General features: G+C 43.9%; 3 protein-coding genes across 5 annotated transcripts in view; 1 reads left to right on the top strand and 2 right to left on the bottom strand.

Moving 5' to 3' along the window:
* The first annotated feature begins 1,265 nt into the window (after positions 1-1,265).
* On the top strand, positions 1,266-10,807 carry tspan4b (tetraspanin 4b). 3 transcript variants are annotated; one of them, XM_079745859.1, is made up of 9 exons: positions 1,266-1,404; positions 2,894-2,994; positions 4,762-4,831; positions 6,894-7,085; positions 7,563-7,637; positions 7,933-8,028; positions 8,763-8,876; positions 9,641-9,724; positions 10,143-10,807. In XM_079745859.1, the coding sequence occupies exons 3-9, from the start codon at positions 4,763-4,765 to the stop codon at positions 10,209-10,211; spliced, it is 699 nt and encodes a 232-aa protein (XP_079601985.1). In that variant the 5' UTR covers positions 1,266-1,404; positions 2,894-2,994; position 4,762; the 3' UTR covers positions 10,212-10,807. The 3 variants fall into 3 exon arrangements, with proteins under 3 accessions (XP_079601985.1, XP_079601986.1, XP_079601984.1); XM_079745860.1 differs by lacking the exon at positions 1,266-1,404 and adding an exon at positions 2,513-2,527; XM_079745858.1 differs by lacking the exon at positions 1,266-1,404 and having other exon boundaries at positions 2,626-2,994.
* Positions 10,808-10,892: 85 nt separating this feature from the next.
* Positions 10,893-19,696, bottom strand: bcl2l12 (BCL2 like 12). Its single transcript, XM_079746682.1, has 7 exons — positions 19,393-19,696; positions 17,971-18,154; positions 16,682-17,061; positions 16,160-16,306; positions 15,915-15,988; positions 13,659-13,931; positions 10,893-11,790 (listed from the first exon to the last, which is right to left on the bottom strand). The coding sequence occupies exons 2-7, from the start codon at positions 18,147-18,149 to the stop codon at positions 11,749-11,751; spliced, it is 1,095 nt and encodes a 364-aa protein (XP_079602808.1). The 5' UTR covers positions 18,150-18,154; positions 19,393-19,696; the 3' UTR covers positions 10,893-11,748.
* Positions 19,697-24,972: 5,276 nt separating this feature from the next.
* Positions 24,973-27,223, bottom strand: part of pax10 (paired box 10) — a gene marked incomplete at both ends in the record, with an annotated part of 6,573 nt that continues 4,322 nt past the window's right edge. Inside the window, 2 exons of the mRNA XM_079747086.1 lie at positions 24,973-25,058; positions 25,508-25,652. Of these exons, the coding sequence (XP_079603212.1) occupies positions 24,973-25,058; positions 25,508-25,652 (231 nt within the window). The remainder of the gene's footprint in view (positions 25,059-25,507; positions 25,653-27,223) is intronic.

The following is a 27,223-nucleotide window of genomic DNA, read 5'->3' as shown; positions in this document are numbered from 1 at the left end:
AAAGTGGTGTGTCTTATTCTTAGGGTTTAGTTCTACAATTGGATACTGCTTTGGAGTCACTGGGTCACGTGGCATGGAAGCTATTGAAAGAAATATGATCATTCCTGTATATTAATATTCATATAAAATAGAGAAAGCACTAAAATACCATAAAAAGTGGTGTGTCTTATTCTTAGGGTTTAGTTCTACAATTGGATACTGCTTTGGAGTCAATGGGTCACGTGGCATGGAAGCTATTGAAAGAAATATGATCATTCCTGCTTATTAATATTCATATAAAATAGAGAAAGCAATAAAATACCATAAAAAGTGGTGTGTCCTAATCTTAGGCTTTAGTTCTACAATTGGATACTGGTTTGGAGTCACTGGGTCACGTGGCATGGAAGCTATTGAATGAAATATGATCATTCCTGCTTATTAATATTCATATAAAATAGAGAAAGCAATAAAATACCATAAAAAGTGGTGTGTCCTAATCTTAGGCTTTAGTTCTACAATTGGATACTGCTTTGGAGTCACTGGGTCACGTGGCATGGAAGCTATTGAATGAAATATGATCATTCCTGCTTATTAATATTCATATAAAATAGAGAAATCACTAAAATACCATAAAAAGTGGTGTGTCCTAATCTTAGGCTTTAGTTCTACAATTGGATACTGGTTTGGAGTCACTGGGTCACGTGGCATGGAAGCTATTGAATGAAATATGATCATTCCTGCATATTAATATTCATATAAAATAGAGGAAGCACTAAAATACCATAAAAAGTGGTGTGTCCTAATCTTAGGCTTTAGTTCTACAATTGGATATGGGTTTGGAGTCACTGGGTCACGTGGCATGGAAGCTATTGAATGAAACATGATCATTCCTGCTTATTAATATTCATATAAAATAGAGAAATCACTAAAATACCATAAAAAGTGGTGTGTCCTAATCTTAGGCTTTAGTTCTACAATTGGATACTGGTTTGGAGTCACTGGGTCACGTGGCATGGAAGCTATTGAATGAAATATGATCATTCCTGCATATTAATATTCATATAAAATAGAGGAAGCACTAAAATACCATAAAAAGTGGTGTGTCCTAATCTTAGGCTTTAGTTCTACAATTGGATATGGGTTTGGAGTCACTGGGTCACGTGGCATGGAAGCTATTGAATGAAACATGATCATTCCTGCATATTAATATTCATATAAAATAGAGGAAGCACTAAAATACCATAAAAAGTGGTGTGTCCTAATCTTAGGCTTTTTCTAAATCAGTTTCTAGCGATTCACCGCGAGGCTCTGCGAGGTGTGCTAACCGTTCTCCTGCTGCTATTGCCGGGCAAATCTCCGTGAAGTCGCGGCTGGAACTGGACTGAATATCTGTCGAATATCCAACCTAAAACTAAATTCACCGCGGTCAGTGTATTTCAGTTAACTAAGTAATTCTGGTGTTACACTCAGACGTCGACATGGATAAGGAATCCTACTGAATCAATTACTGCCGTTTCTATTGAACTAATCAATGTTTTTGTAAAAGTGTAACGTCGGGCCGCAGCAGCTTTCTGTGTTTTACTTGGAATAAATAATTAACTCTGTATTTTATGAATTGACTTAGCATGAAAATATGTATCGACTTAAAAATAAAATTTGACCTGTAAACTGATAAACTCATAACTGCAAATACGATTTTGTGGATGGATTACAATCCCATCAGCTACTTTAGCTTACCTGAGGTCGTCGATACATAAACGGTCTATTCTTAATACAAAATAGATGTGGTTCTGACCAGCAGGTGGCGTCATTGAGTCGTGTGCTAAAACGTAGTTCTTGCCTTTTTTTTAAAAAGGTTTTGTAGAACAGAAAACATCATACATACACATACATATTCGTATCTACATTCTGGGTAGATCGAAAAAACAGACTTTAGATTCATATCTAATGGCTGATGGCCGAGCTGCTCACATCTGTAAACGTGGTGTTTCACTTCCTTATGTCTTCCTAAGAATCATGTTGCTGGAAGCAGAGATTTGTAAACTCGAAATTAGCGGACTAAAACTCGGCCGGCAAGAGTAAATCTTAAAATAAAGTAGGCCTATATGAAAAGATCTCAGACCAAGGTCATATGTGGAAATAGAGTTATTAGAATCACATTCTGAAAGTTTCATCTACTCCCTCGAATGCGTTTTCTTCGAAACGAAACAGGAAACAAAACCTCTTAAGTTATAACTGTCCCCTTTGCAGTCCCCTTCAAGAAGTTCTGCTGTTGTAGTAGTAGGACTGCTAGATCCGAGATTATATTCTGGGTAACCCCCCCAATCCCCCCTCCAATCTCTCTGTCTCTCGCACACACACACACACACGCACACACACACACACACTTGCGCACACACACACACACGCACACACACACACACACATGTACAGGCACACACACGCGCACACGCACGCACACACACACACGCACATGCACAGACGCACGCAACCACACGCACACTTCCTCCCTTTCCTGACCAGTCGGATGGTTGATGTGAGTTAAAGGGTAAGGACAAGAATGGTGATGGTGGGGGAAGGGGAGGGTGGGGGCACCGACATCTGGAAGGGATTGGGAGGTAGAGCAAGAGGGGAGAGAGAGGGAAAGAAAGAGGTAGTTTAGAGAGCTGCAGTGAAAACGCCAGAGGGAGTTGAAAAACCAAAGCCTTGTGTAACTAAACTCCCGTCGAGAGTGAGGAGAATAGCCAGGATTCCTGCAGTCTGTGCATGAGCCGACGGAGAAGGAAGAGAAGACTGTAGGGAGGGAAGAGACAGATCAAGCATAAGAGACAGAACAGAAAGACGGGGAAGAAGAAAAAGAGTGGGAAACAGAACATTCCAGTTGTTATCTCACATGCTTGTTTCATACCTGAAGGATTACATCCAAAAGGAAATCTATACCGATTTACAAGGAGAAGAAAAAGAAGAGATTGGATAAAAGTTTCTTCCATTAAGCCCTGAAAGAGCAAGCTTCAGGTAAAGTGCATTTTAAATGTGTTTTGAGTGCACCCGTGCACAAACAGCAAACACAAAAGCCTTATGGTTTAACTCATGAATTATTATTTGAGTACTGTATGAATAATGTCAATAACCCATTATAAAGAATAATTCTTCAAATGCACCAACCTGTTCAAACTATGAAACAGGAAAGCTTTGTAGGATAATGGGAAGAATAGCATATACTGTAGTCCTATGTTTGTTCATCAAATAACAAAATAAAAAGAAAATGCTGTGTAAAGTGTGTGATCTTCAGTGGAAATTTAAACTGGAAATATGGTGATGGTGCCAGTAGGGTATCAGGAATCCTGTGGCGTATAATGCTTGGAGCTGCCGTTTAAAACACCACAGTGACTCATTCTATATTAGAGGAACAGACAAGCCATCTTTTCTACATCTTGATAGCATTAGGCCTATAAACACATTATTTTCCCATCTTTCCACCATCCAGAGATATTAAGCAGCTCAACCTTATTAAGGACTGATTTGTGTTTATCGAGAATCAAGACATACACATCATCTCGACTCCATATGATCTTTAAAAGGCTGCAGTGTAACAAGGGAGTCAAGACAGATTCCCAACATGCATCAAAAGAAAAGACCGGTTTGCTCTAGCCAAGTCTTCTGAATTATAGCTCTGCAACTGTTTGTAATGATCATTGATGATATTATCACATGAGCGATTCATGTGATGAGATCGGTAACGGTCATTATAAACAGTCATTATAAAATTCATCCAATGGCCATGTAGTCATCCGTTGAACACAAGGGACTGAGTCCTCTGCGCTTGTTGTGGCTGCACTGGTCAGAGTGGGGCCGGTGGTGGGAGAGAGCGGGGAATGAAGGTATGAATGAGTCGTACTGGTTTGCAGGGTGAGTCACCCATCCACTCTGCCATTTGCTATTATTACGACCCCAAAACCCGCCTCCCCCTATCCCTATCCCCATCCAGTAAGCAGGGGAGGGAGCTTCCTTCCTGTCAGGAGACTGACTTCCTGTTTGGCGAGCAAGGTTGGCTTAGTGGGGGTCACTTTAAGGGCCATTTGGTCATCCAAACACTATCATTCTGGACCATGCACCTGGTTATGTTGTAGAGTGTCAACTGACGACAGGTTCAGACACAGGCTGGCCTAACCAAAATAATACAGTACAGTGCAAAGTGTGTGTTTCAGTGCAATTAGGACGTAAACAGGCAGTGGATAAAAAATGATGTCATGATGAAATCGATGTAAAGAAAGGTTCCAGTGTTCAGAGTATAAACATTGAAATGAGCAAGCAATGATAATTGTGAATGTAAAAAGACACACAGGCACGCACACCCACACTCATACACACACGCACGCATGCACACACGCACACACACACACACACACACACAAACACACACGCACACACACACACACACACACACACACACACACACACACACACACACACACACAACACACAGTAAAGCTACAACATAGATGTACCACAACAAAACATTAAAAAAACCTCTTCTCCAGTCAATTATTTGACCACACTAAAGCAGTCATGCAACGACACACAAACTGGCTACTTCCAGAGCCTATAAAAAACAACATTTTTGCTATCATTAAAAAATACATTTTTAATAGTTATTATTACTACACTCTATACCCACTCTCTCTCTCTCTCTCTCTCTCTCTCTCTCTCTCCCCCCCCCCCTCTCTCTCTCCCTCTCTCTCTCTCTCTTTCTCTCTCTCTCTCTCTCTCTCTCTCTCTCAGAATGTCGGTGTCTCGGAAGTGCCTGTGCTGCGTCAAATATCTGATGTTTGTCTTCAACCTCATCTTTTGGGTTCGTATTCCTTTGACTCTTTACCTAGTCTGGTGTTGCTTTGTCATTTATCCTTTGTATAAAGAATTGAACAGCACTATCTCTCCATCAGCCTCCAATGTCTTGTAGAAGCTAGACGCTGGGCACTGTAGTCAAACAAAACAGAAATGATTACTTAAACAAAAGAGTGGACGAAAAGCTTGCAGTTGCTGCAACTGAAATATTTCCTTTTAAGGAAAACTTTTTTGAGAAAGGTCTGACTCAAATCTAGCAAAACGTTTTGTTTTATGACTTTTTTACAATAGCATTTGTCCTCCCTATTTTTTTTTTTTACCCCTGTGCATGTTAGTTTTACTACTCAAAACTATCAACAACATATTTGCATGCTGGTAATGGCTTTTCTATTTCTGTACATCTCAGTTATATGAGATCAGCAATTCAAAGGAAATCAAAGTGCAGTCTTCTATGATTTTTTATTGTAAAAAAATGACAAACAGCAAGTTTAAAAGCCCTACACCGAAAAGCTGAGTTTCAGTGATTACCGCAAAGAGACTCACAAAGAGCAAGAAAAAGAATGTGTATGACTTTTTGTTGATCCAAAGTTGTTTTGAATTGTTTTTTATCATCCTTCATCCATAAGGCTCGATAACAAAGAATTGAATTGCGAGAATCAATAAAATGATCATATAATACTAATATGATTCTATATATCTCTTTGTCGCTGACTCAGAGATATTTTAGTACACTGACAGAAACGCTGACGCTGACAGAAAGTCAACAAGAGCACACCCATTCCCATTGGCAAAGCTACACGATGGTTCCTGAGGTTTGGCAACAGAAGTCGTTCAATTCAAATATAGAACGATTCGTTTGTATCGTAGTACCATGTTTACTACAGGGCCTGATGCTGATGATATTGTCAAATTCAGTCATATTTTGGGTAATTTCTGTTGACATTCTGTTGATGAATTTCCGATCCTACCAGGTTTCTTATGATCTATACTTTGGCCAACAAGGCTTTGCTTTTGTTCATAGATCTAGAGAACAATAACTGCATCATTTAACGAATAAAATAAAATAAACCATTATTTTCTTTTAATCATTAAATGATGCAGTTATTATTCAAGGGTTCAGTCTGTGCGTCTCCCAACCATCGATATAGTCCAACTAAACCAGTTCAAGGTGTTCACATTAGACTGGAATGAGTCAGCCCCTTAATGGACGGGGAACGGGTCGTGAATCAGAACCATGTCCTTGACTTTACCCTGCAGAAGGCTGCAATGAATCTAGGCTTGTGATTAAAAACACAAGGCTAGATTACAGGAGAGGACCTGCTTATTGCTCGGAGGAGCATCTGGAAAAGAGCTTGAACCGTGCAGTGTGCCAGCTCGCTCTGCTCTTCATATCACTCACACACACAGGGGCTACAAGAAATGCCCCAGAGTGTTCAAACTAGGTAAAAGTATTTGCATCAGTTTACATATTTGGATTTGAAGCAAAAATATCCTTCCAGTTTAATGACATCCAGTAATATTCCAAGCTTAGACCGTCAGCCTTTCAGAGAGGACTACTGGGTTTTGTGGCTGATCAACTGACGAAACCACCAAAAGACTGATTGTTAGAATAGGTAAACATCGGCTAATTTATTTGCAGGCAATATATATGAACAGAAAAACACATTTTAACCGATTTCATTAAATGCTATTTACATTTTTGTGATTTGCAATGAACATGCATATTTGTGTTAAGTTTAAAGGTGACATATTATAGCACCAGGTATGAGTGAAATTAATCATTACAAGCCGTTTTGAAAATCTGCCTTTTCTGTCATCACAAGTGGGTGTGTCCACCTAGATGTGTGGTGCATAGATCAGTCTACCAGCCTACCCAGTGGACTGTAGCAAACGTTACACATCTATCCGTCATACATCTTGTTAACTTGACAACGTGCGATGTCAGAAGAGTAATGGCTAATCACACACACACCTGGTGGTATAATATGTCACCTTAAAGTTAAAGTCATTTTAAATCCTGGTTCTAACTCTGACCAAAGTCAAAACCCTCTTCCTCCTCGGGTGTGTAGCTGGGCGGCTGTGGCCTGTTTGGTGTCGGGGTGTGGCTGTCCTTCACCCAGGCCGAGTTCTCCTCCCTTCCTCTGTCTTTTCCCTCCCTCTCCGCCGCCAACCTGCTGCTGGTGGCTGGCGGCGTCACCATGGTTACGGGCTTCCTGGGCTGCCTGGGCGCCCTGAAGGAGCAACGCTGCCTTCTCATGACGGTGATTAACACCACGACTAACTAACACTCAACAACGCCAACACCTGAAGTACCGGGTGGGTTGGAGAGTGGACGAGGTCACCAGATACGCAGAACACGCTGTCTTATCTAGAGAGGGGGATATAATAATTGTTTCACCTTTAAACCCAAGACAGTTCATATACATCGTCTTTAAAGGCTAAAGAAAACAGAAATTGCTCACGCATGTCCAATATTCAGGAACACTATGGACTGAACAAACCTCTCTCTCTTTGCAGTTATGAGAGTGGTGAGCTCTGAGCTTGAATTACATGTGTGTTCTCACGTGTAATGTATAGCAGCTGTATGTGTTATGGGGAGGGTTTCTGTGCTTTTCTGTTGCCATGTTCACTAAATTCTGTCATTTCACTTTCATTTAACTGTTTTGCCCAACAAAACAGTTAATGAAGTATCATTAACTGTGAAGGATCAAAAATAGCTCTATTTTATTGTCTTGTAGTTCTTTGTGATCCTGTTGCTCCTGGTTCTGACAGAAGTGACCCTAGTGCTGGTGATACACGTCTTCCACAATAAGGTAAGGCACGGATCCAGGGGGTCTCATGTTGTGCTGTGATGAACACATCTGTCTGTTGTTGTGCCGGTCCACTGTAAAAAAAAAAAAAAAAACACTGTAGAAAATGTCTGAATAAATACCTGTGCACTTATTATAACTCATCATAGGTTATCTTACTAAAAACATGTATTTGCTACGCTGGTATAAATGAACACAGCTATATGGCTCATTTAAAAAACGTCCTTATCCATATCTATATTATGAGCCACCCTTCTGGATCATCATGTAGCACATTGCTGTCTTTCCCTCCCTTCAGCTGGACTCCAAAGCGCAGGGCGAGTTGAAGGAAGGGATGAAGAGTTACACGAGTGATGAGGGCCTCAAGAAGTCCTGGGACAACGTTCAGAAGATGGTGAGGATGGATACCCCCCCCCCCCCCCCCCCCAGAAGGCCCCCGTCCCTCTGAGATATTATCCACTCCAAACACACATAATGCAGGGGTTCAGTAGATGTTAGGGCTGGCCTCTCCCTCCTCCCCAAGCCTAGGCCTGTGGATGCCATGTAGGAGGCGGACGTATAATCAAGATGGTTATATATGGTTATTGGTGTGGAGGGGTGTGATTAAACAGCTAAAGGACGGAGGTTTGCCTCATCCCAGTCTTTAAACTCCAACACAAAGTCCCCAGTCTAGCCACCAACAAGTTAGTTTGAAGCTGCTATTCTGACCAGACCGGACTCACACCGTGTTTCCTCATCAACCGAATAAGGGCGACCTAGTTTAAAACATTACTTCGGCAACTTTTTCTAATTGTTTTAAATTAAAAAATTCACGAGACATAAGATAAAACAACAAACAACAACAACAACAACAATAATAAAGACATACTGACACAAAAAAAAGGGGGGGGGGGGTGTGCTTACCCAGAATCCTCTGCTACAATATCTTCAATATTGAGATGCCTCTATTCTATACATTACAAAACAATGAAGTATCATACATACAACTGTTAGTTAGTATTAAAACAACAACAACAACAACAACAACAACAATGGTGTTAGTGAAGAGCAGCCACAGGAAGTAAGCCCAGAGGATTCCTCCGTGTGGAATAACAGTGTGTGCGTGTCTGTCCCTCCCTCTGCCTGCAGTTCAAGTGCTGCGGCGTCACAGACAAGACGGACTGGTACGGGGTGCTGAACGACACGCTGCCCTCTTCCTGCTGCTCAGTGGGGGCCGGCCAGTGTGTGGAGGGCTGGAGCGAGGTGAGGCGGTCCCACGCACCGGGCCGGGCAGGGGCTGGGGGGTTGTGTTGTGTTGGGGAGTTGTGTTGTTGTGTTGTGTTGGGGAGTTGTGTTGTTGTGTTGGGTTGGGGAGTTGTGTGGTTGTGTTGTGTTGTGGAGTTGTTTTGTTGTGTTGTGCTGTGTTAGGGAGTTGTTGTGTTGGGGAGTTGTGTTGTTGTGTTGTGTTGGGGAGTTGTGTTGTTTTGTTGTGTTGGGGAGTTGTGTTGTTGTGTTGGGGAGTTAAGTTGTTGTGTTGGGGGGTTGTGTTGTTCTGTTGTTGTGTTGTGTTGGGGAGTTGTGTTGTTGTGTTGTGTTGTGGAGTTGTTTTGTTGTGTTGTGCTGTGTTAGGGAGTTGTTGTGTTGGGGAGTTGTGTAACAGACTGTGTGTGTGTGTGTGTGTGTGTGTGAGGGGCTCATCATTCGGGGAAAGCTGGGCTCCCAGGAATTGCATTCCAGATGTGTGTGTTGTGCGCATGCATGGGTAACTGTATATTCTTTCACACATACAAGAATGCTTGGAATTCAACGCTCACCACAGCAATGATGCAATTTCTTACAGCCAGTTCACATCACAATTGTTTCTGGTCAAACTCCAGCATCTTTCTGCCTTGTGGTTAACTTTTTGGGCCCTTTTCCTGCTGCTCACCATTGAGTTCTTGTAACATGATGATCCACCACTGGACGCTTGAACACTCTTCTGCTCTTCCTGACTGTGTGTTGTTTATCCTACCCCCCTGCCGCCTCAGGCCTGCTACCAGAAGGCCAGGCAGTGGCTGTTGGACAACATCCCCTCCGTCCTGGTGTTTGGAGTGTGCATCGGGATCGTTCAGGTAGAGCCACTAATCCCATCGTTTGACTCTGGTTCAGCGGGAGAAGGGCATGTTAGGTGGGTCTTGAGTTCAGATGTCTTATTGAAGAGTGACTATAAGGTCATCCTGTGTAACATACGATACACGGCCCCGTTTTTAACAATAGGGAGAGAACAAATGAAGGAGACTACAGTTAACAGGTTAACGGGAGGAGGTAAAGTAAGAGAGGCATTTACAAAAGAGAAGTACATATAAGGATACATTTATGACAGATATTTAAAAAAGGTATAAATAAAAGTTGAATTTAGTTTTTTTGTTTAGATTGTACTAAAAACCATAATCGACGTTTGAAACTGTGTCTTTAAGCCGACAGAAGACCCCCATGATAAGTCTTAGAAATCCTGAACTCATTGTGACCAATTGTGTTTTCCTTGCTCAGATTCTGGCCCTAGTCTTCTCCCTGCTGATGTACTGTCAGATCCTGCGGGCAGAGAAGTACCTGGACTGAGTCTGGTGGATGAAGACGAATAGATGAATTATACTGTCCTGGGATCACAGCGTAACCACACATACACAAACTGTACATACATATCTGAAAATCCTTTGGTCGCAATGACAACAGGATTCAACTGTGTAACAACTGTGTCTCAAAAGCTCAAACCGATTAAAAGAAGGTTTCAGAAGGTTTGATGACCGGGTCCAAAGTGTGCTCATGCAACCGTAACCAACAGCAACCAAAACCGGGGGCTGTGAGCCTCGCAAGCGACCCAAGGATGTTGTTCAAAAACGTATGTCTTAAAATGTGCTTTGCTTATGATTCATGTACTGGTGTCCCTATCCACATTGTGTAACATTGATTACCACTTAGTATTTCTTGGCAACCATTAGTCGTAGGCCGATGTAGACGTCAGCAATGTCAAAAGAGGTATAGATGACAATTTTACTGCACACAGACCTAAAAACAAATCACAAAAACCAATGAATGATAGATGGCGTGAATGTGCACATTATTTAAATTTACACTTCAACAATGTTTTTGGATCTGTAATCTATTGAATGTATTTTTGTTGAGTTACTCAAATAAATATGGTATTGTTCAAAGTGTATTTATTAAGTGCTTCTTTTTATTATTATAATCAAATTGCAGTAAGCCTAGCACAAAAACCACAAATGCACAAATACGTTTTTGTAAAAATGTTTTTATTAGAAAATGTCGTACAAATCGTACAAAACATGCAAAAGATTCTTAAATTAATAAATACAGCATCGAGTCGACACATTGTCTGTGCTTAGTCAAGGTGTGACTACACAAGTCTACGTCACCTTAAGTGTCATTGTCATCCGACACCGACGCAAGAACCAGTTCCTATAAATAATAATGTGCATAGTTACCGAAGCTCAGAATGTCTGGCCTGGCGACTACTGGCCTGGAGTGTGTTGACAATGGCGTAAAAACAATTTTTTGTGCCATTAGTGTTGGCATTGTAAAATATTAATTTAAAAGGAAAACAAAAGTGTGCCTGCAAAATGTGCACACACAGTTCATTAATTTCCACACCACTAATTTAAAAAGGCTTGCTAAGACACTGTATTGTTATTCCCAACCGTTTTTGAATGAGGGCCCAGAACAACCAGACTGTAAACGTGTGTTCCTAGATGAGATCACATCCTCGGACTGATTAGTCCTACAATGGTAAAAAGTACCACCCCTCATTAAGAAACATACTTTGTTCAGTTCTTGTGTCATATGTCATATAAAAAGCAAAGACCTCGCAGAGGCTACTGACCTGGGCTCAATCCAGACCCCAAAATTAGCACCTTCTGGATGTTCCAAACTGTTATTCATGATACATTCATTCATATTCATTCTTTTTTTTTAAATAATTTCAAAATCATCGCAATGTCGTCGTCAACGATGAAGCCTTTGTTCTTGATGGCTGCTCTCGGGACCGTCTTCTCTCCCAGCAGGTGTGAGATAAACAGTTTGGCTTTTCAGGAAGTGGTCATACCCCTGTTAGCCAATAGGGAAGGTTTCCTCTGACCTCTCAGTCAAACTCAGAAGCCTCCTCTAAATGGACAATGTTCTCCTGAGAAATGGAAAAAAGGCTAATGTCAGAGTTACTGTTACGGTAACAGAACAACCTACAGGCTGGCATCCCTGAATAATTAGTGAAGAAAGTATGGAGCAAAACTATTTAAAAATGATTAGCGATAAAGATCATTTACAGACATGAATTTTAGCTGGACCCATTTTTGTAATTCAACGTCCATGTGCAGACCCCATAAAAGGTAGCTTGGTATGATTATCGAGCTTTATCGACTGTTTCAACCAATCATGTTGCTGAAGCGGGGATTTAGGAGCGTTATTGGCTGTTAACAGCAAACATTCAACTAGTACTAGTAAACATAAAAAAATGGTCCGTAATGTTTGCTGACGACCACATTGATGCTCTGTAGACTGGCCACTGTAGAAATTAGGGGTGACGGTACACAAAAGTCACGGTTCGGTGCGTACCTCGGTTTTTAAGTCACGGTACGGTACGGTTCATAGTTAAGGGGAACATTTTTAAAAACTGCTTGATTTCTCAATTCCCAGACAGGGGTAGTTGAAATAGTGTCGTGAGCTGGGTTTGCGCAGCTCGTTTTTTTTTCCACAGCAACAGTGATAGTAACACCTGGATGGTGCCTTTTCCAATGCGTGTGATAGGGATGTGCATTTCTGGCAAAAAATACTATTCGATATTCGCTGAGAAGTATTCGAATAATATTCGAAAATCGCTCAATCAAGAACCCCCCACGCACGCACGCACCTCGGATACACGCACACACAATGACACAGGGAGAGGCATTTATGATTGGATGAAATCAATCTGTTTATCAACTGTTCAACAGCTGCGCCATCAACATTCAACATTGCAATTATTTCAACGTGGGCTTAGGCAGATAGACCTACATGCCGAAAATGGATCGCTATTTATTTATTTATTTTACTGAACACAGCCTGCATGACGGTGAACTAGACACGTCAAAAATATAACTTCACACGGTGTGTCTTTTTACAATTTATTTGTTACCAGCATTCGTAGTGTTGATCAGCAGAGAAATAGTCCGCCAAAGATGTTGACGTCGCTTAGCAACCGAGGACACTACTCACCACCGGAAGTTGTGAAGGCCCATGCAAGTCAACGGAGCGTTCAACAGCATTGAGAAGAGCCGTGTAATAAATAGCGATAGACACATTCATTATTCGATATTCTACGTGACTCCAACTATTCGACTATTCGACGATCGTTGCCCGCTATGTACGCCACATTTACGTACTGCGGTACACCTCTGTAACCGCTCCGAAGTGCCTGTACCGTGACGGTTCGGTACAAATACGTGTACCGTTACACCCCTAGTAGAAATACAGTTATTCAAATCTGCTTCTGAAAGCTCATCTACAGTTTTTTGTTTCTGGTGCAAAAAGTTCCGCTAAAACGTACTAGGAATGTTGGATCCTAGGTCATTACGACCAGTAACCCCATGTCAAGTGCCTTTTTTTCCTCTGCACATGCTCATTGCATTACCCGTCCAGCTGTCTCGCCAAGTAACAAAAAAACGAACTGCCCCTTTAAGTAGCCTTAAAGCTGACATATTATACCACCAGGTGTGATTAGCCATTGCCAACCGTTTTTTAAAATCGGCCTCTTCTGACATCACAACACACATCGCGTGTCCCCCTAGACGTGTGCTGGATGGATCGGTCTACCAGCCTACCCAGTGGACTGTAGCAAATGATGCTCATCTATCCAGCACACATCTAGGAAGACGAGCCCATTGGACGATGTCAGAAGAGGCCGACTTTCAAGCACGGCATGTAACGGCTGATCCCACTCCCCCCTGGCGGCATAACACGCCACCTTCGACCCCGTTTGAGAAGAACACAGCCAGGCCCCCGTCTCTCTCGGCTCACCCATCCGCCGTGGCTCTTCACCCAGGGAGCAAAGGTCTCCATGTAGCGCTCGGCGTAGCCCTGCATGCGCTGGGCGCCGGTGGCCGTGACCACGCGGCGCGACACCTCCATGGTGACCGCCACTCTGCGCAGGGTGGGGCTGGCGGGGAGGGGGGCCGGCAGCGGCAGGGCGGGGGGCTCCCCCTCGATGTTGCTGAAGGCGTCCAGGAGCTTGGCGAAGGAGGGGTAGGAGAGGCGTGTCAGCTTGGAGCGCAGGAAGGGGTCCGACTGGATCTGGGAGAGGGGAGGCGGAGAGAGGTGAGAGGGGGGGGCATCTGGATACATGGGACACGTCTGAGGCTCTGTTCCAACCCTGTCCGCGCCACGCCACAGCTCTGTCTGCAGCCCCTCCTTGAGGGGAGCGGCGGCTCCGAACAAGCTCTGAGTATATGGCAAAGGGTTCCTGACCATGTTTCACTTACAAATTCTGCACTTTTCTGGAATTCCTGGAAGTGACGGTTTGTATTTGAACGCGTTGATACACACGCATTCCATTTCAGGAATGCAAGTACACAAAAACCAGGAACAGCTCTACAAACCGCAACGTGCCCCCCCGCCCCCTAAGACACTAAGATGCTGCTTGTACAGATGAGGGCGTTCCTCTAGCAGCTTTTCCCTAGCTGTGACCAGAAACTGGTTTGTCTTTGTTTTGACTTTCCTTCTCTGTCTGAAATGTTTCTTCTCTTGAACTCTTTTAGAAGATTTTGGGCAACAAAACCTAATAACAGTTTTTATATATTCTCCTGTGGTCCAACTTAAGAGTAGTTTTTAACGGCCTGCAATACATCATCAGTGGTAAACCTCTCCAACAGCTGTTTCAATATACTCTACTGCAAGTCTTTTGAATGGTAGGGTAGCATGGGATTGTCCATTTGATACGGTTGGACTATTAAGTGAACTATGTTTGCCTTAACAAGAAACCCGGGAACTGCACATGCATGCTGGACCATGACCAATGACTTTGGTTTAAAGTTAGGTCAGTGTGTGCTCTGCGTCTCAACTGGAATGCTTGCCGCCAGCCTTGAAGGTCAGCCTTCATCTCTTTGGACGTTTTTTCCACCAACTTCCAGTTTCCGTCTGAGCGGTCGCCTGAAAGCTACAAAATGCCATGAAGGCGTAGTACACAATCACCGTATCCACGTAAATATGAATACAGGTCATCACCACATGCATGTCCAGGAAACGGTCAGTCCAAGAGCCTTGTGTGAACCCGGTCCTCCTCCTACAACCGGACGTGGGTAATATCCAACTGCTTGGATTTCAGGGCTACTTCAAGAGAGGCAATATGGACAATTTAAACGCAGAAGCTAAATTACACACCAAGAATGTGTTTAACAACAATCAGAGAAGGCTTTTATTGCTTAATCTAACGAGGTCCACAGGAGACGGCCACAGCTGGGTGTTTGAGGGGCAGCTGGTGGGGTTAAACAGCCTAACGTCGGGAGTGGGCTGGTGGAAGAATCAGGCTACCACCCAAGGTCCCCTTGATGCCTGCAACAGGCGTTCACTCTTCCACTCTTCTAGGGAACCTGCACACCCTCCATGCCAAGAAGCTATTGTTGGCCTGTAGTCGATTTAAATCAGAAACTTCCCATTGTTGGAAGTTCAAATAAAGAAATCTCCAATGTTTTCCATACTCTCCAGATCTGTAAATCACCCAAATCCAATTCATACGTTTACCCATACAACCCAGGTCTTACAGAGCACTGCTGGAAGGATGCAGAGATGTTGTGTGCTGTTATTTGAGTGTGGATGGAGGATTATATACCAACTCATCCCACAAGGGGGCACTGTAGACCCATGTTTGGGTCACACACAATGCATGCACAATCCCTATGCAGGAAATATCTGTGGGCATGGTAATGGTGGGCAATAGGGAAGGAAATGAACACGTATGCCATCCATTGCTAGGGTTCCAAATCTGATTAGCAACACATTTTATTTCCCATTGATCGTTTCCAGAAAAGAATACTTGTTTAATTTTGAAGTTTACTGTCATGTTGGGGACATTTTTCAGACGGATATGCTATGAGTTACCGCCAGACACATGTGATAACATGTCGCTTTGGTCAACTACAACATGTGTTCAGGGCTTTTATCTAAATCTACGCCAGATGTACCTTTTTAACCACAGAGATGAATGCGGGCGTGTCGGATGAGCTGTCTCAACCCAAAGTGGAGTCAAGGCTCTGTATTCACGTGAATATAAATAAATACCTTTGAGGTGATGGCATCTGCTTCCATGGAGAGAACATTGATGAGCTGATTCACCACCTCGTCCTTAGTTAAAACTGGAAAAAGAACAAATTACATTTTTATGCTATGTGTAGGGTATATATGGGTGACTAGTATTTGCGTGTGTGCGTGTGCGTGTGCGTGTGTGTGTGTGTGTGTGTGTGTGTGTGTGTGTGTGTGTGTGTGTATAAACTGTGTGTGGAGGTGAATGAGGGCTCTTTGCTCACCAGGGTCAGTGGGTTGGGCAGTGGATGAGATGGTCACTGGTGGGGCTTGAGGTTGGACCGGACTGACTATCCTCTTAATGCTTTTGGACCGCTTGGCAATCCTTTCCAGTCTCTCTGCTACGTCCTCATAGAACTCAGGAGGGTGATCTACACACACACACCAACACACACACACACACACACACACACACACACACACACACACACACACACCATTAAAGTTACACGAAAATGCATTTCATAAAGACATTCTTACCATGATGTGGAAGGAAAATAACAATGAATAGTTTGCAACAACGGCGTATTGCCCCCCCAAAACTCATGGCTATATTGTGAGTGAAACTGGCTACTACTAGTACTTGCTACTACGCGATTGCACTGCAGACATACCATCCAGGGCCAATAGCAGCAGCCATGTGATGTCCTGACATCACTTGGTGCTCATTTGAGCCAATCCAAAAGAGCACGAATTTACCAGGGAAGATGTCAAGTGCTTGATGTGTCGAGGGAGGGCTAACTTACTGGGGGAGTCCAGGGGGTTAAGGGTCTTCGGCCTGATGTCGAGTGACAGCTTGATGGGCCTCTCCGGCTTCTCCGGAGAGTCCTTCTGGTTCTTGCGGCGGAACAGATCAGAGAACTGCTTCTTCAGCTTTTTGGTCTTCTTGGTCTTCGTCTGAAGCCGGGGCTCACCGTTGTCCTCCTCCGACGTGGAGGACCGCGAGAAGGCGTCGTTCTCCGGGGAGCCGGTGGGGTCCTTGTGCGCCGTGCCGGGGTCTTTGGGGGGCCGGCGCTTGGTGCGCCTGATGAGGCTCTTCAAGCCTTTCATCTTCTCATCACCGGAGCTCGCTTCATCGTCCTGGGAGTGGAAGCCATTCCTGGCTTTGGTCCCAAGCTGCACAAAGCTGTCATTCGGAGAATATCATATATATGGAGAAGGAAAAGGTTGGGGGTTGTTGATTGGTCAGCCGGATCAGGGGATGGCCACCCTGATTCTGTGCCATAAGCTCTGTGAGGTCTAGCTAGCATCAACCAACAGGGAATTTACATGGGTACAGACATGTACCAGGTCTAACCGAAATGATCCACAACTAGGAAAGGCGATGAGGTTAAGGTGAGGTTAATAGATGTAATCCGAGTGGGATTAAATAGTTGCTGTAGGTAAAATTGAGAGCTGTAAAGAGAGAGAGCAAAAGAAAGAGAAGAAGAGAGCAGGAATTTGAACACAAACATCATCCAATTCGACCACCTGTGATTGACAGGCAAGATGGACTCCCTGCACCAATAAGGCAAGTGTCACCTTGACTGGTCGGAAGTAAGCCGAGGGGATGTCTACATTCTGAATTGGCTCATTGTTGATTGGTCAGCTCATACAGAGGCGGAAGCAGTTCTCAAAGAGCATTTCACTTACTAATAGCTGATTAGTAGCTATATATGGATGTAATAGCTATGCCACTTACAACAAATTACACTCTATACCACAGAATTGTTAAATACTTGCTCCCTCCTGATTGGTCTATAACATTCCAAGAGGGTCTATAACATTATTTTTAAATAACCGGACACCTCTGCCTTTAAACAGTTCTGAATCAATGTGCTACAACTCAAACATCAGCAATGCTCCAGTAGAACATAGACCGGATCTTTCCTCGGTTACACAAAAACAAGATGCTCAAATCGTTGCGGAAGAATATTGCCATTTCAGCTGATTGATTTAATAAGCACCTTGAAAGGTTGTCCTGTCGCGGTTCGTCCCTCACATGATAGCGCTCATATCTTACCAACAGCACCTTTACTCTAGGCCTTGGCCGTACCTGTATTTGCTGTTGTCCTTGTAGGCGCCCCCCACCCTGCCAGGCCGGTCGGCCAGGGGCAGATCCAGGGACTTGTGCAGGAAAGCCTTGAGCACCAGGCGCGTCTCCTCCTTTATCTCCAGCAGGGAGATGGACGAGACGGACGACGTGGAGGCAGGGCGCCCGCCGTCCTCCGACATCACGGCTGTTCAGAGCAGGACGGACGGTGAGACGCTTTTAAGGAACATTTTACTAAATCGAACCGTAACCCTGGGCCTTTAAGAATGTGTTAGACACACTCTTTGGTTTCTGGCAATTACACCTTTATTAATTAGTTGAGTAAGAATTGTGTATTGAATGTGATGTGCAAACTAGAAAATATATTTAAATCAAACATGTCATTAGGTTTTACTTTTGGCTAGGGTTAGAGGCACAACAACTTTCTCCAATTTGCAACCTCAACAGTGTAGTGTATGTTGCTTGGTCACTCACAACATCATTAGAAAGGCCTACGCTATCGTCACATGGCCATGTAGCTACCGCTGCCAACTAGCCATCATGACTAGGAATGTAATTAAATCGATAGATTTAATTACATTGATGATTACATTGATTAAGATGACTGAAGGGGTTAAGGTGCCATGTCTAAGGGCTCAGAAACGCAAACACTCACAAACACCTGGTCTTACTGGTCAGGCGACATTCCACTCATACCGGCGTACATCTACAGCCTTTCACAATGCCAGGCAGTAACCTAAACCACCTAAGGTAGTATCATAACATGTTACATGTCCCTCTCATATGATGCTCCAAGCGACTAACACACACCTGGCATAAGCGTGCATATAAATATATATATATATATATATATATATATGAATATTGATTGAAAAAGTTACAATCAAACTTCATCAAAGTATGCCCATGACAGCCAGGAGGCCTATGTGAAACGAAAGTTTAAACTTTGTACCGATGTATGGATAATGATAATGGATGATAATCATGGATCATCGATAATATGCTATTTCAACTATGTTTTTTTATTATATGTATTAAACATAATAGAACGACACATCAGTTTCCAAGTACAAAGTGAAACTATAAAAAGATGTATATACAGCTCAAAAAACAAACCGTTTGCGTGAAACTGGACTAGTAGGAGAAAAAAAGTATGTACTTTTCTTTCTTTGCTTATCTTTATATTTTAAGTCTTCTTACTTTTATTAATATGCACTATATTGCATGAGTCCCTGCAATATAGTGCACCTGTTTTATGTCAATGTGGTAGAATGTGGTACGATGTTTTGGACATCCCCGTGACGTCATTCGCGAGAATGAATATCCCAAGCCCGCGTTTCAAAAACCGGCGAAGTTTTCAACGAATTCGCGTTCACCTGCCGTGTTTGTTGACGTAAAGGGACAGCTATAGAATGTTTATCTCACCTTTGTTCGCGTGCCCCTCTCGTCCGGAGGGTATCTGCTGTCGCTCCTCCACCCAATGGATTGAATCACTGCCCCGCGAAGTTTAGCGAAACTTAACTCAAGTGTGTTTTTGTTTCGGCGCAATTAAAAGCATTTAAAACGCAAAAGTCCACACGATACATATCTAATTTCGTTTCCGGGCGTTCTCAACAAATCGCCAAAGAACAAGAACAGAGTCTCTTGTGGTCCAAATCGGGACGCAAGTTAAGCGGCGGAGGCTAGTCAGACTAGCTAGCTGTAGCACACTGGCCTGACTGCTGCTGGTGACCCATGCGAGGCTGTGTTTGTGAGAGCTGTCTGGCTACTCCCCAAGACCCGTCCCCCCTCGCCGCTACCAAGTACAACCCTGCACATGAATTATTCGGGCTTCAAGAACAGCGATCAGTTTCTTTACCACTTTACAGATCAAGTAAGAATAAGTGGAAGTTTACATTACACCATAATTATCTTCCTTCAGAAATCCCCAATTACAATGTAATGTACGCGTGACGTCATGTCTCGACAGACAGACAACTGTACAAAGAAACATAGTTCCTGTAACTGATCCAAGGATGTCCCAGTATTGGTAATCTTTCATGGTCTCATTCAGTCCCGCAGCAAAAGTAATCAAATTGTATTAAATTAGACAGTGGAATGGAACAATTGTATTTAAGATGAAACTTAGTGATACCGGGCATCAATAGCAAACATGTATTTTGAGCATCCCCAAATAATTCTTGCCCTGATTAGTTTTATGTTCCTCCTTTTTATGTGTAAAATATTGTTGTATTCAATTATATTAATTATATATATTATATTCCCTGCCTAACATAAACATATACACATTATGGTTGCAACAATATAAAGATGACAAGCTGTAATTCAATGTGATGTACCCAGTTGAATTTTGACATGGTAATTTTAATTATTTTGTATTTTCAATAGTTTTTTGTCATACATGTTTCCCATTATAACAAATGCCTACATGGGATTTATCGCTTACGGCTAGTCTACCTGTGAACTATGTGAATTAGAATTTACAACTTTAATTGGTTCTTTGGGACATTGTCATAAGAACTGAGCGTGACAGATTTATAAAATAATACATCTCAACATTTAGTAAAACATACAAGAAATGGAGGATGACTTTCTGGAATATAATTAAATAGATTATTGTATTTGACAGTAGATTCAACCTACCCAGAGACATTCTGAGCTTGCAAGTTCACATTCAACCTTGACTCAAATGCTGATCACTAAATGCTACACACATAACACACACATACAACACATAACACTTAGCGGTGACAATCAGAAATCAGATTTAATTATATAATTGAATAGGACCACGTTTGGAGCAAATGGCAGCTGTGAAAAAAACTACAAGATTTTCACATGGTCACATGACCATACATTGTTGTACTCTACAATTGTAATCAGTGTACAGCACTCAGCATTGCTGTATTGACTGTACTCAGAGGCAATGCAAAAATGCAACACAACAACCTGTACAATATTCATGCATTTTACACAATACACTGACAATAACACAATCACGATATAAATTGTGAACCGGCCACAGTTGTGTCCGTCATGGCACAGATGATGCTTGAACCACACACACACGCACACACAGACACACACACACACACACACACACACACACACACACACACACACACAGACACAGACACACACACACACACACACACACACACACACACACACACACACACAAAGACCCCCCCCCACACACACACACGTTCACACAGACACAGACACACACACATAGACGCAGACACAGACACAGAGCCACAAGCACACACTTCTCTTGCCTGGCACTGATGATGCTTGACCCACAAAGACACACACACACACACACGCAGACACAGACACACACACATAGACGCAGACACAGAGAAACAAGCACACACTTCTCTTGCCTGTCCCCCATGTGCTGCTGAGTCCTCCACTCGGCGCCCCCCAAAGCCTGCCCAGCGTCGGCCGACACCACGACACTGGTACAAGGATTGGGAGAGGCTGAGCCGGAGGAGGGAGAGGCCTTTCTTGTGGGAAAAGGGAGCGGTCCGCAATCGGATGGAACGGCCGGGTTAGGTTGTTAGACAAGCGGCCGCATTCAATATAAATGTTAGAATGAAATGCGATGCAATGACATTGTAAGTACAACGCAATAACAACAAACTTCTTGATCTTCTTAATTTCGTATAGGGTCCAAAACACATATTTCCTATGCATACTTTTACAGAGGAAACAATCCTGCAAACGATACAAGCACAATCAATGCATATGAATAAAGCACATACAACGTGTGCGCACACACAAACAAACATAGGTACACACAGGAGTCGTTGAGTAGTGTTAGTGTATCCATGCATTCGGTTGAGTATAACTCCATAACAAGATCACAGGAAAAGAAAAGAATTTCTTTGGCTATTTTTAACATGCCTTCATATGTCCCGAGCCTCTCTGCCTCGTCCGGGGTCCGACCACTGCTCACTTCCTGTCCCTGTCGGAGGGGAAACGTGTCTGTGCGGCGGCGCCGTCCTGTCAGTTGGCAGCACTCACCCTTCGTCCTCACCGAGCTCCGAGCACGCCCCTCGCCCTCTTCCTGCTCGCCCGCTCTGCTGCCACGTTTTGCCCCCTCTCGTGCCCTTCTCCCACCCCTCCATGTCGGCGGGGCCTCTATCTATCCTTCTGGGCTCCCCCCCCCCCCCCCCCCCCCCTTCTGATGGCCAAATCTCTGTTCCTCAGAGCCGGAGCCAATGGGGAGTAAGTGAGCGGGCGCGGCACTTCCTTTGTGACAGGAAACTAACAACAAACACAGAAAAGAGGTAGGCAGTGAAATAGAGAGAGAGAGAGCGAGATAGAGAGAGAGAGAGAGAGCGAGAGGGAGAGAGAGAGAGAGGGGGGGGGAGGAGGGGCGTTGTTAGTGATAAAGGGGGCGATAAAGAAGAAGATGTTTGATGGTTTTAATGGGTTATACTGGTTTTAAAAGGTCACCAGAAAACTGCACAGTTCAGTTTTTACTTTAGGAAACTTAGGAAAACGCAGTCGTTTAAATGTTATTTAGCCTTTTCATCCGTGATCAAACTGCAGCTGAATAGCGCGGCATTCATCGTAGAGATATGTAAAGTGCTTCATGCAGAAGTGGAGATCACCCTGTCAGTGCATATCCTGGGACGCCCACAACAAATACAGCATTTACAGAAAGGACACCATTTGTTCTTTATGGCAAGTGAAAAGAGAAGTGAAGGACAAGAAGTGCACGGACCAGGGTATAAACCATAAACCTTGCTCTTCCCCTGCACCTGACAGTTACCTTGTCAATAACCTTATGCATCGTTCATTTCTTTATTTTTAAACAATTATCAATGAAATAGCCAGACACAACCTACGCAGCCAACAGACCGGGGGCGTACATTAAAAGATAGTGAAGATAGGGCATCAAAAAATGGTAGTCTCCAGCTTTAGGTCCAAAGTGTTTCAAATGTTGTGTATAGATAACATAACTATGTTAATGGGAGGGTGAGGCGGGGGGGGTTGACCTTGGGGGCTTAGTGGGCGAGATTGTTTACAGGTGGTGGGGTGGTGGTTCCTATAATATGGCCTCCCTCCCCCAAGCGCCTCGACACTGTACCCACCATGAGCCTCCAGACTTAATGAGTCCGGCTGCTGTAGGAACCCAACCCTGAATAAATGTCCCTATATGGCGAGAACTGTGTGTCTGTGAACAGCGAGCATGATTGCTATAGGCTCGGATCCTGTTTCTGTGTCTCTGCCCATCTGCGTGTCTTCTCTACATCTGAGTGATTTTGTCATTTAGAGGTTTACTCGCAGTGGGTGCGGTAATAGGATAACAAAAACAGGAAACCCAAAGTCACATAGGCAGGAAATGCTACTGTTAGTTGAGAGACTGAGAAATAAACAGATGCAATCTCTCAAAGGCAAGCCAAGTCAGCCTCTCTCTCCGAGCAGTAATGAACACGTTATATGAACAATACTTCAAGTTGAAGATCGATCTTTAGTAACCACAATAAAACAATGATCGAATAAAGGGATGTTTAAAAAGATGGACAACGTCAAATGTATTTTTTTTATTATTTCGGTTTATACAGTTTCACAAAAGGAAAATACACAAAAATATTGGTTATCTAACAACACAAACACACACATACACACACACACACACACACACACACACACACTCACATCAACCAACGTGCTTATACGCGTCATGATGGAGTCGCTCAGAAACATTCGTACCGATATCATACAACACAGTGCTAATTTACCTGGTGATATGAAACCATGGGGGTCCGAAAGAGGGGGGGGGGGGGGGGGGGGGGGTACAGTGACACAGACCTAACAAAATAAGTCATCACGATATGGCTAATGCTAATCCATCACTAGTCTCCAGTATCTGATTGTCTTTTCTCTGGTCCTGATTGTCTTAGCGTTTGATAGAGTTTGATAGTGATTGTCTCAAGCACTGTGCCAGTCAATGCTAGTGTTGCGCTGCATGAGTGCCCCATGTCTTAGTATAATGCATTCCGTGCACAATATAGTGACGTTGGGAAGTTGTTGTTGGTGAAAAAGATAGTCTTTTGTTTTACTGGACTGGAGGAAAGTGGTCTAGTGTTGGGTTGTGCTCATCAAAATACAAAATGCACAGCGATTGAGGTCAGAACAACTGTTTGAACTTACTTCTGTAAATGCAGTCAGCATATGGCTCATGTGTGTCATGTCATCACGTGAGGACACTTTTGTTAAGATATATAATGTCTCTCATCTCTGATAGTTGATCGTTTTGGCCAACAGGCGCTTTCACATCAACACCAAATAATCTTTGGTAATGTACTTTTTGGCCAATGTTGATTGTCATTTGCTTTTCCTTTTTATTCGTGGCTTTGTTGTGATTGCTAATACTGTTTTGATTGACTATATTTTCATTATATAGCCATAGTGAAAGCTATGGCAAACTACTTAAACATCTCACAAACCTTCAATTTGTTTTCCAGACTTCAAGATTCATATTGATCTATCTATCTATCTTATCTATTCATCATGGTCGGTTGATTAAAGTAAATGATTATGTTTTCTGTTCTGCTGTGCCATTCTCCGTTATGCTATGATGAGAGTTGCATGCGAATAGGGCTTTTTCACAGTGGTGTCGTCATTGGACACTCTCGCCCTGGTCCACATAAGGAGGACACATAATGGACTAACACCTGTGTTTGTCCTACAATTTGCCTCTGTGAAACAGGGCCTATTGGCAAGTCTGCATTGAGCTTCATTGGCACCAATACCTTCCTGATAACCTTTCTGTCATCAGTGGTTGGCTACCTGCCCCTTATCAGCCCTTCCCTGGAATGCACGGGTTGCCAGTTTTCCACAGAAATCCCCCCAATTTAGTTGGTGTCCGGTAGGCGGGTTCAGTGAACTGAGGTGAGTGGGGGGAGGGGGGGTAAGGTGGCTGGGCGGGTGGGAGGGTCAGTCCAAACATATGTACAGATATGTGACCACGGGGATAAAGACTTTTTTTTACTGCAGTCTTGTCCAGTATTGTCCCAAGTCCTGCTCACTTCCTGGTACCTGCCCCCCTACCGACGCACTGGAGGACAGATAACCTGGAGACGGGGAGAGAGAAGACGCCAGGGTTATAAATGCACCCACACACAGACAGACAGACAGACACACACACAGACACACAGACACACACACAGACACACACACACACACACACACACACAGATACACACACACACACACACACACACACACACAGACAAACACACACACACAGACAAACACACACACACACACACATTTAGACATACACACACACACTCACAGACAAACAAGCACACAGACAAGGACACAAACACACACACACACACACACACACACACACACACACACACACACACACAGACAAACACACACACATTTAGACATACACACACACTCACAGACAGACAAGCACACAGACAAGGACACAAACACACACACACACACACACACACACACACACACACACACACACACACACACTGACACAGAGTGTATAGAAGCTTACCTGTGGTTATGCTGGAGTGCGGGGCGTGCAGGTGAGGCGATTGGTACGGAGAGGAGTCAAACTTGCGGGGGAGGGGGGCGGGGGCAGCGGGCGAGGGGGGAAGCATGCAGGAGTAGGAAGCAGACGAGGACTGAGGGGACAGAGACTGAGAGAGAGGGAGGGGGGAGAGAGGGCCAGGGAGGTCATTAGTTCAGCTGAAGGGAAACATCAGAACGATTTCCTCTATGAGCCTTCAGACTAGATCTTTTTGTGATCAGTCAAAACATAGATCAACACAATGTCCCTTGTTATGACCAATATGAAACCCAACCAAATCGAGTGTAAACTAATATGAGTCTCTTTGGAAGGAGTATGTGTTTGTCTATGTGGACAGTAAGACACTGCGGCCTTCATTGCTTGGGTGTGGTTCGTTGCTGCCTCGCTGGAGCAAGAAGACACGTTCTGTCGAACCATGTCCACGTCATACCTTAGGACCCTTCATACAGTGTGGACATTTGCATCACAGTTACATTCAGGGCATTCGGCAGACGCTTTTATCTAAAGCGGCTTACAATAAGTCAGAAGAAAGAGAAACAACAATATATCGCTATCGGTACAGTAAGGATATATATAAAACAAGTGCCAATAACTTACAATTATTAGGTTCACCCATTCCTGTGTTCCTGGAACCATACCCAGGCCAATGTCTGCCAATAATGGTTACATGATGCATTATCATCCATGTTGAGATCTGACTACCACTGAGTATCAGGTGGAAGAAAACTCTGTTCCCCACAAAGCCACAACCTCCAACACCACCTCCACCGTCACATCCTCCACCACCACCACCACTACCTCCATCACCAACACCACCGCCCCCACCACCACCTCCAACACCACCACAACCTCCATCACCAACACCAGCACCACCGCCCCCACCTCCAACACCACCACAACCTCCGTCACCAACACCAGCGCCCCCACCACCACCTCCAACACCACCACAACCTCCATCACCATCACCAGCACCAGCGCCCCCACCACCACCTCCAACACCACCACTACCTCCGTCACCAACACCAGCACCACCACCGCCCCCAAACCACAACCAATTCCACCTCCACCAGCTAAACATCCACCACCACCACCACCACCTGGAACAACACCACCACCACCACCCCCACGACCACCAACCTCTCCACCCCCCCCACCACCAACACTACTTTTACCACAACCTCCACAACCACCTCCACCACCTCCACTAATAAAACCACCGCAACCACAAGTATAACCATCCCCTCCACCACCACTACCAGCACCTCCACCATAACGTCCGGCACCACCCCCCTGAGGGGATAGGCTTGGCCGGAGAAATAACAGGGGAGGGCAGATATGGAAGGGAGGGGCTTATCATGAAGCCCTGATAAAGACAAAGCATTAAATGACTAGTTCTGTTTATAAGAACTGGGATAGTGTGTGTGTGTGTGTGTGTGTGTGTGTGTGTGTGTGTGTGTGTGTGTGTGTGTGTGTGTGTGTGTGTGTGTGTGTGTCAGGGGTGAGGGGGTCTAAAGTCCGGTTCTCGTTGGATGACAGTGGCTGCATTAGAGGGAAGTGACCCAACTTTAACAATGATAATAAAAAGAGGGGAAAAGCTTCACAATAATAAACAACACATATAAGACAATTATCTTGCAGTAAAATGAAGAATGAACAGCTCTGGTAATCAGGGGTTTGTTG

The sequence above is a fragment of the Pollachius pollachius genome (genome assembly GCF_949987615.1).
Source record: "Pollachius pollachius genome assembly, chromosome: 11".
Classification (NCBI taxonomy): Eukaryota; Metazoa; Chordata; class Actinopteri; order Gadiformes; family Gadidae; genus Pollachius; species Pollachius pollachius.
This window is presented reverse-complemented; position numbering and strand designations above follow the sequence as displayed.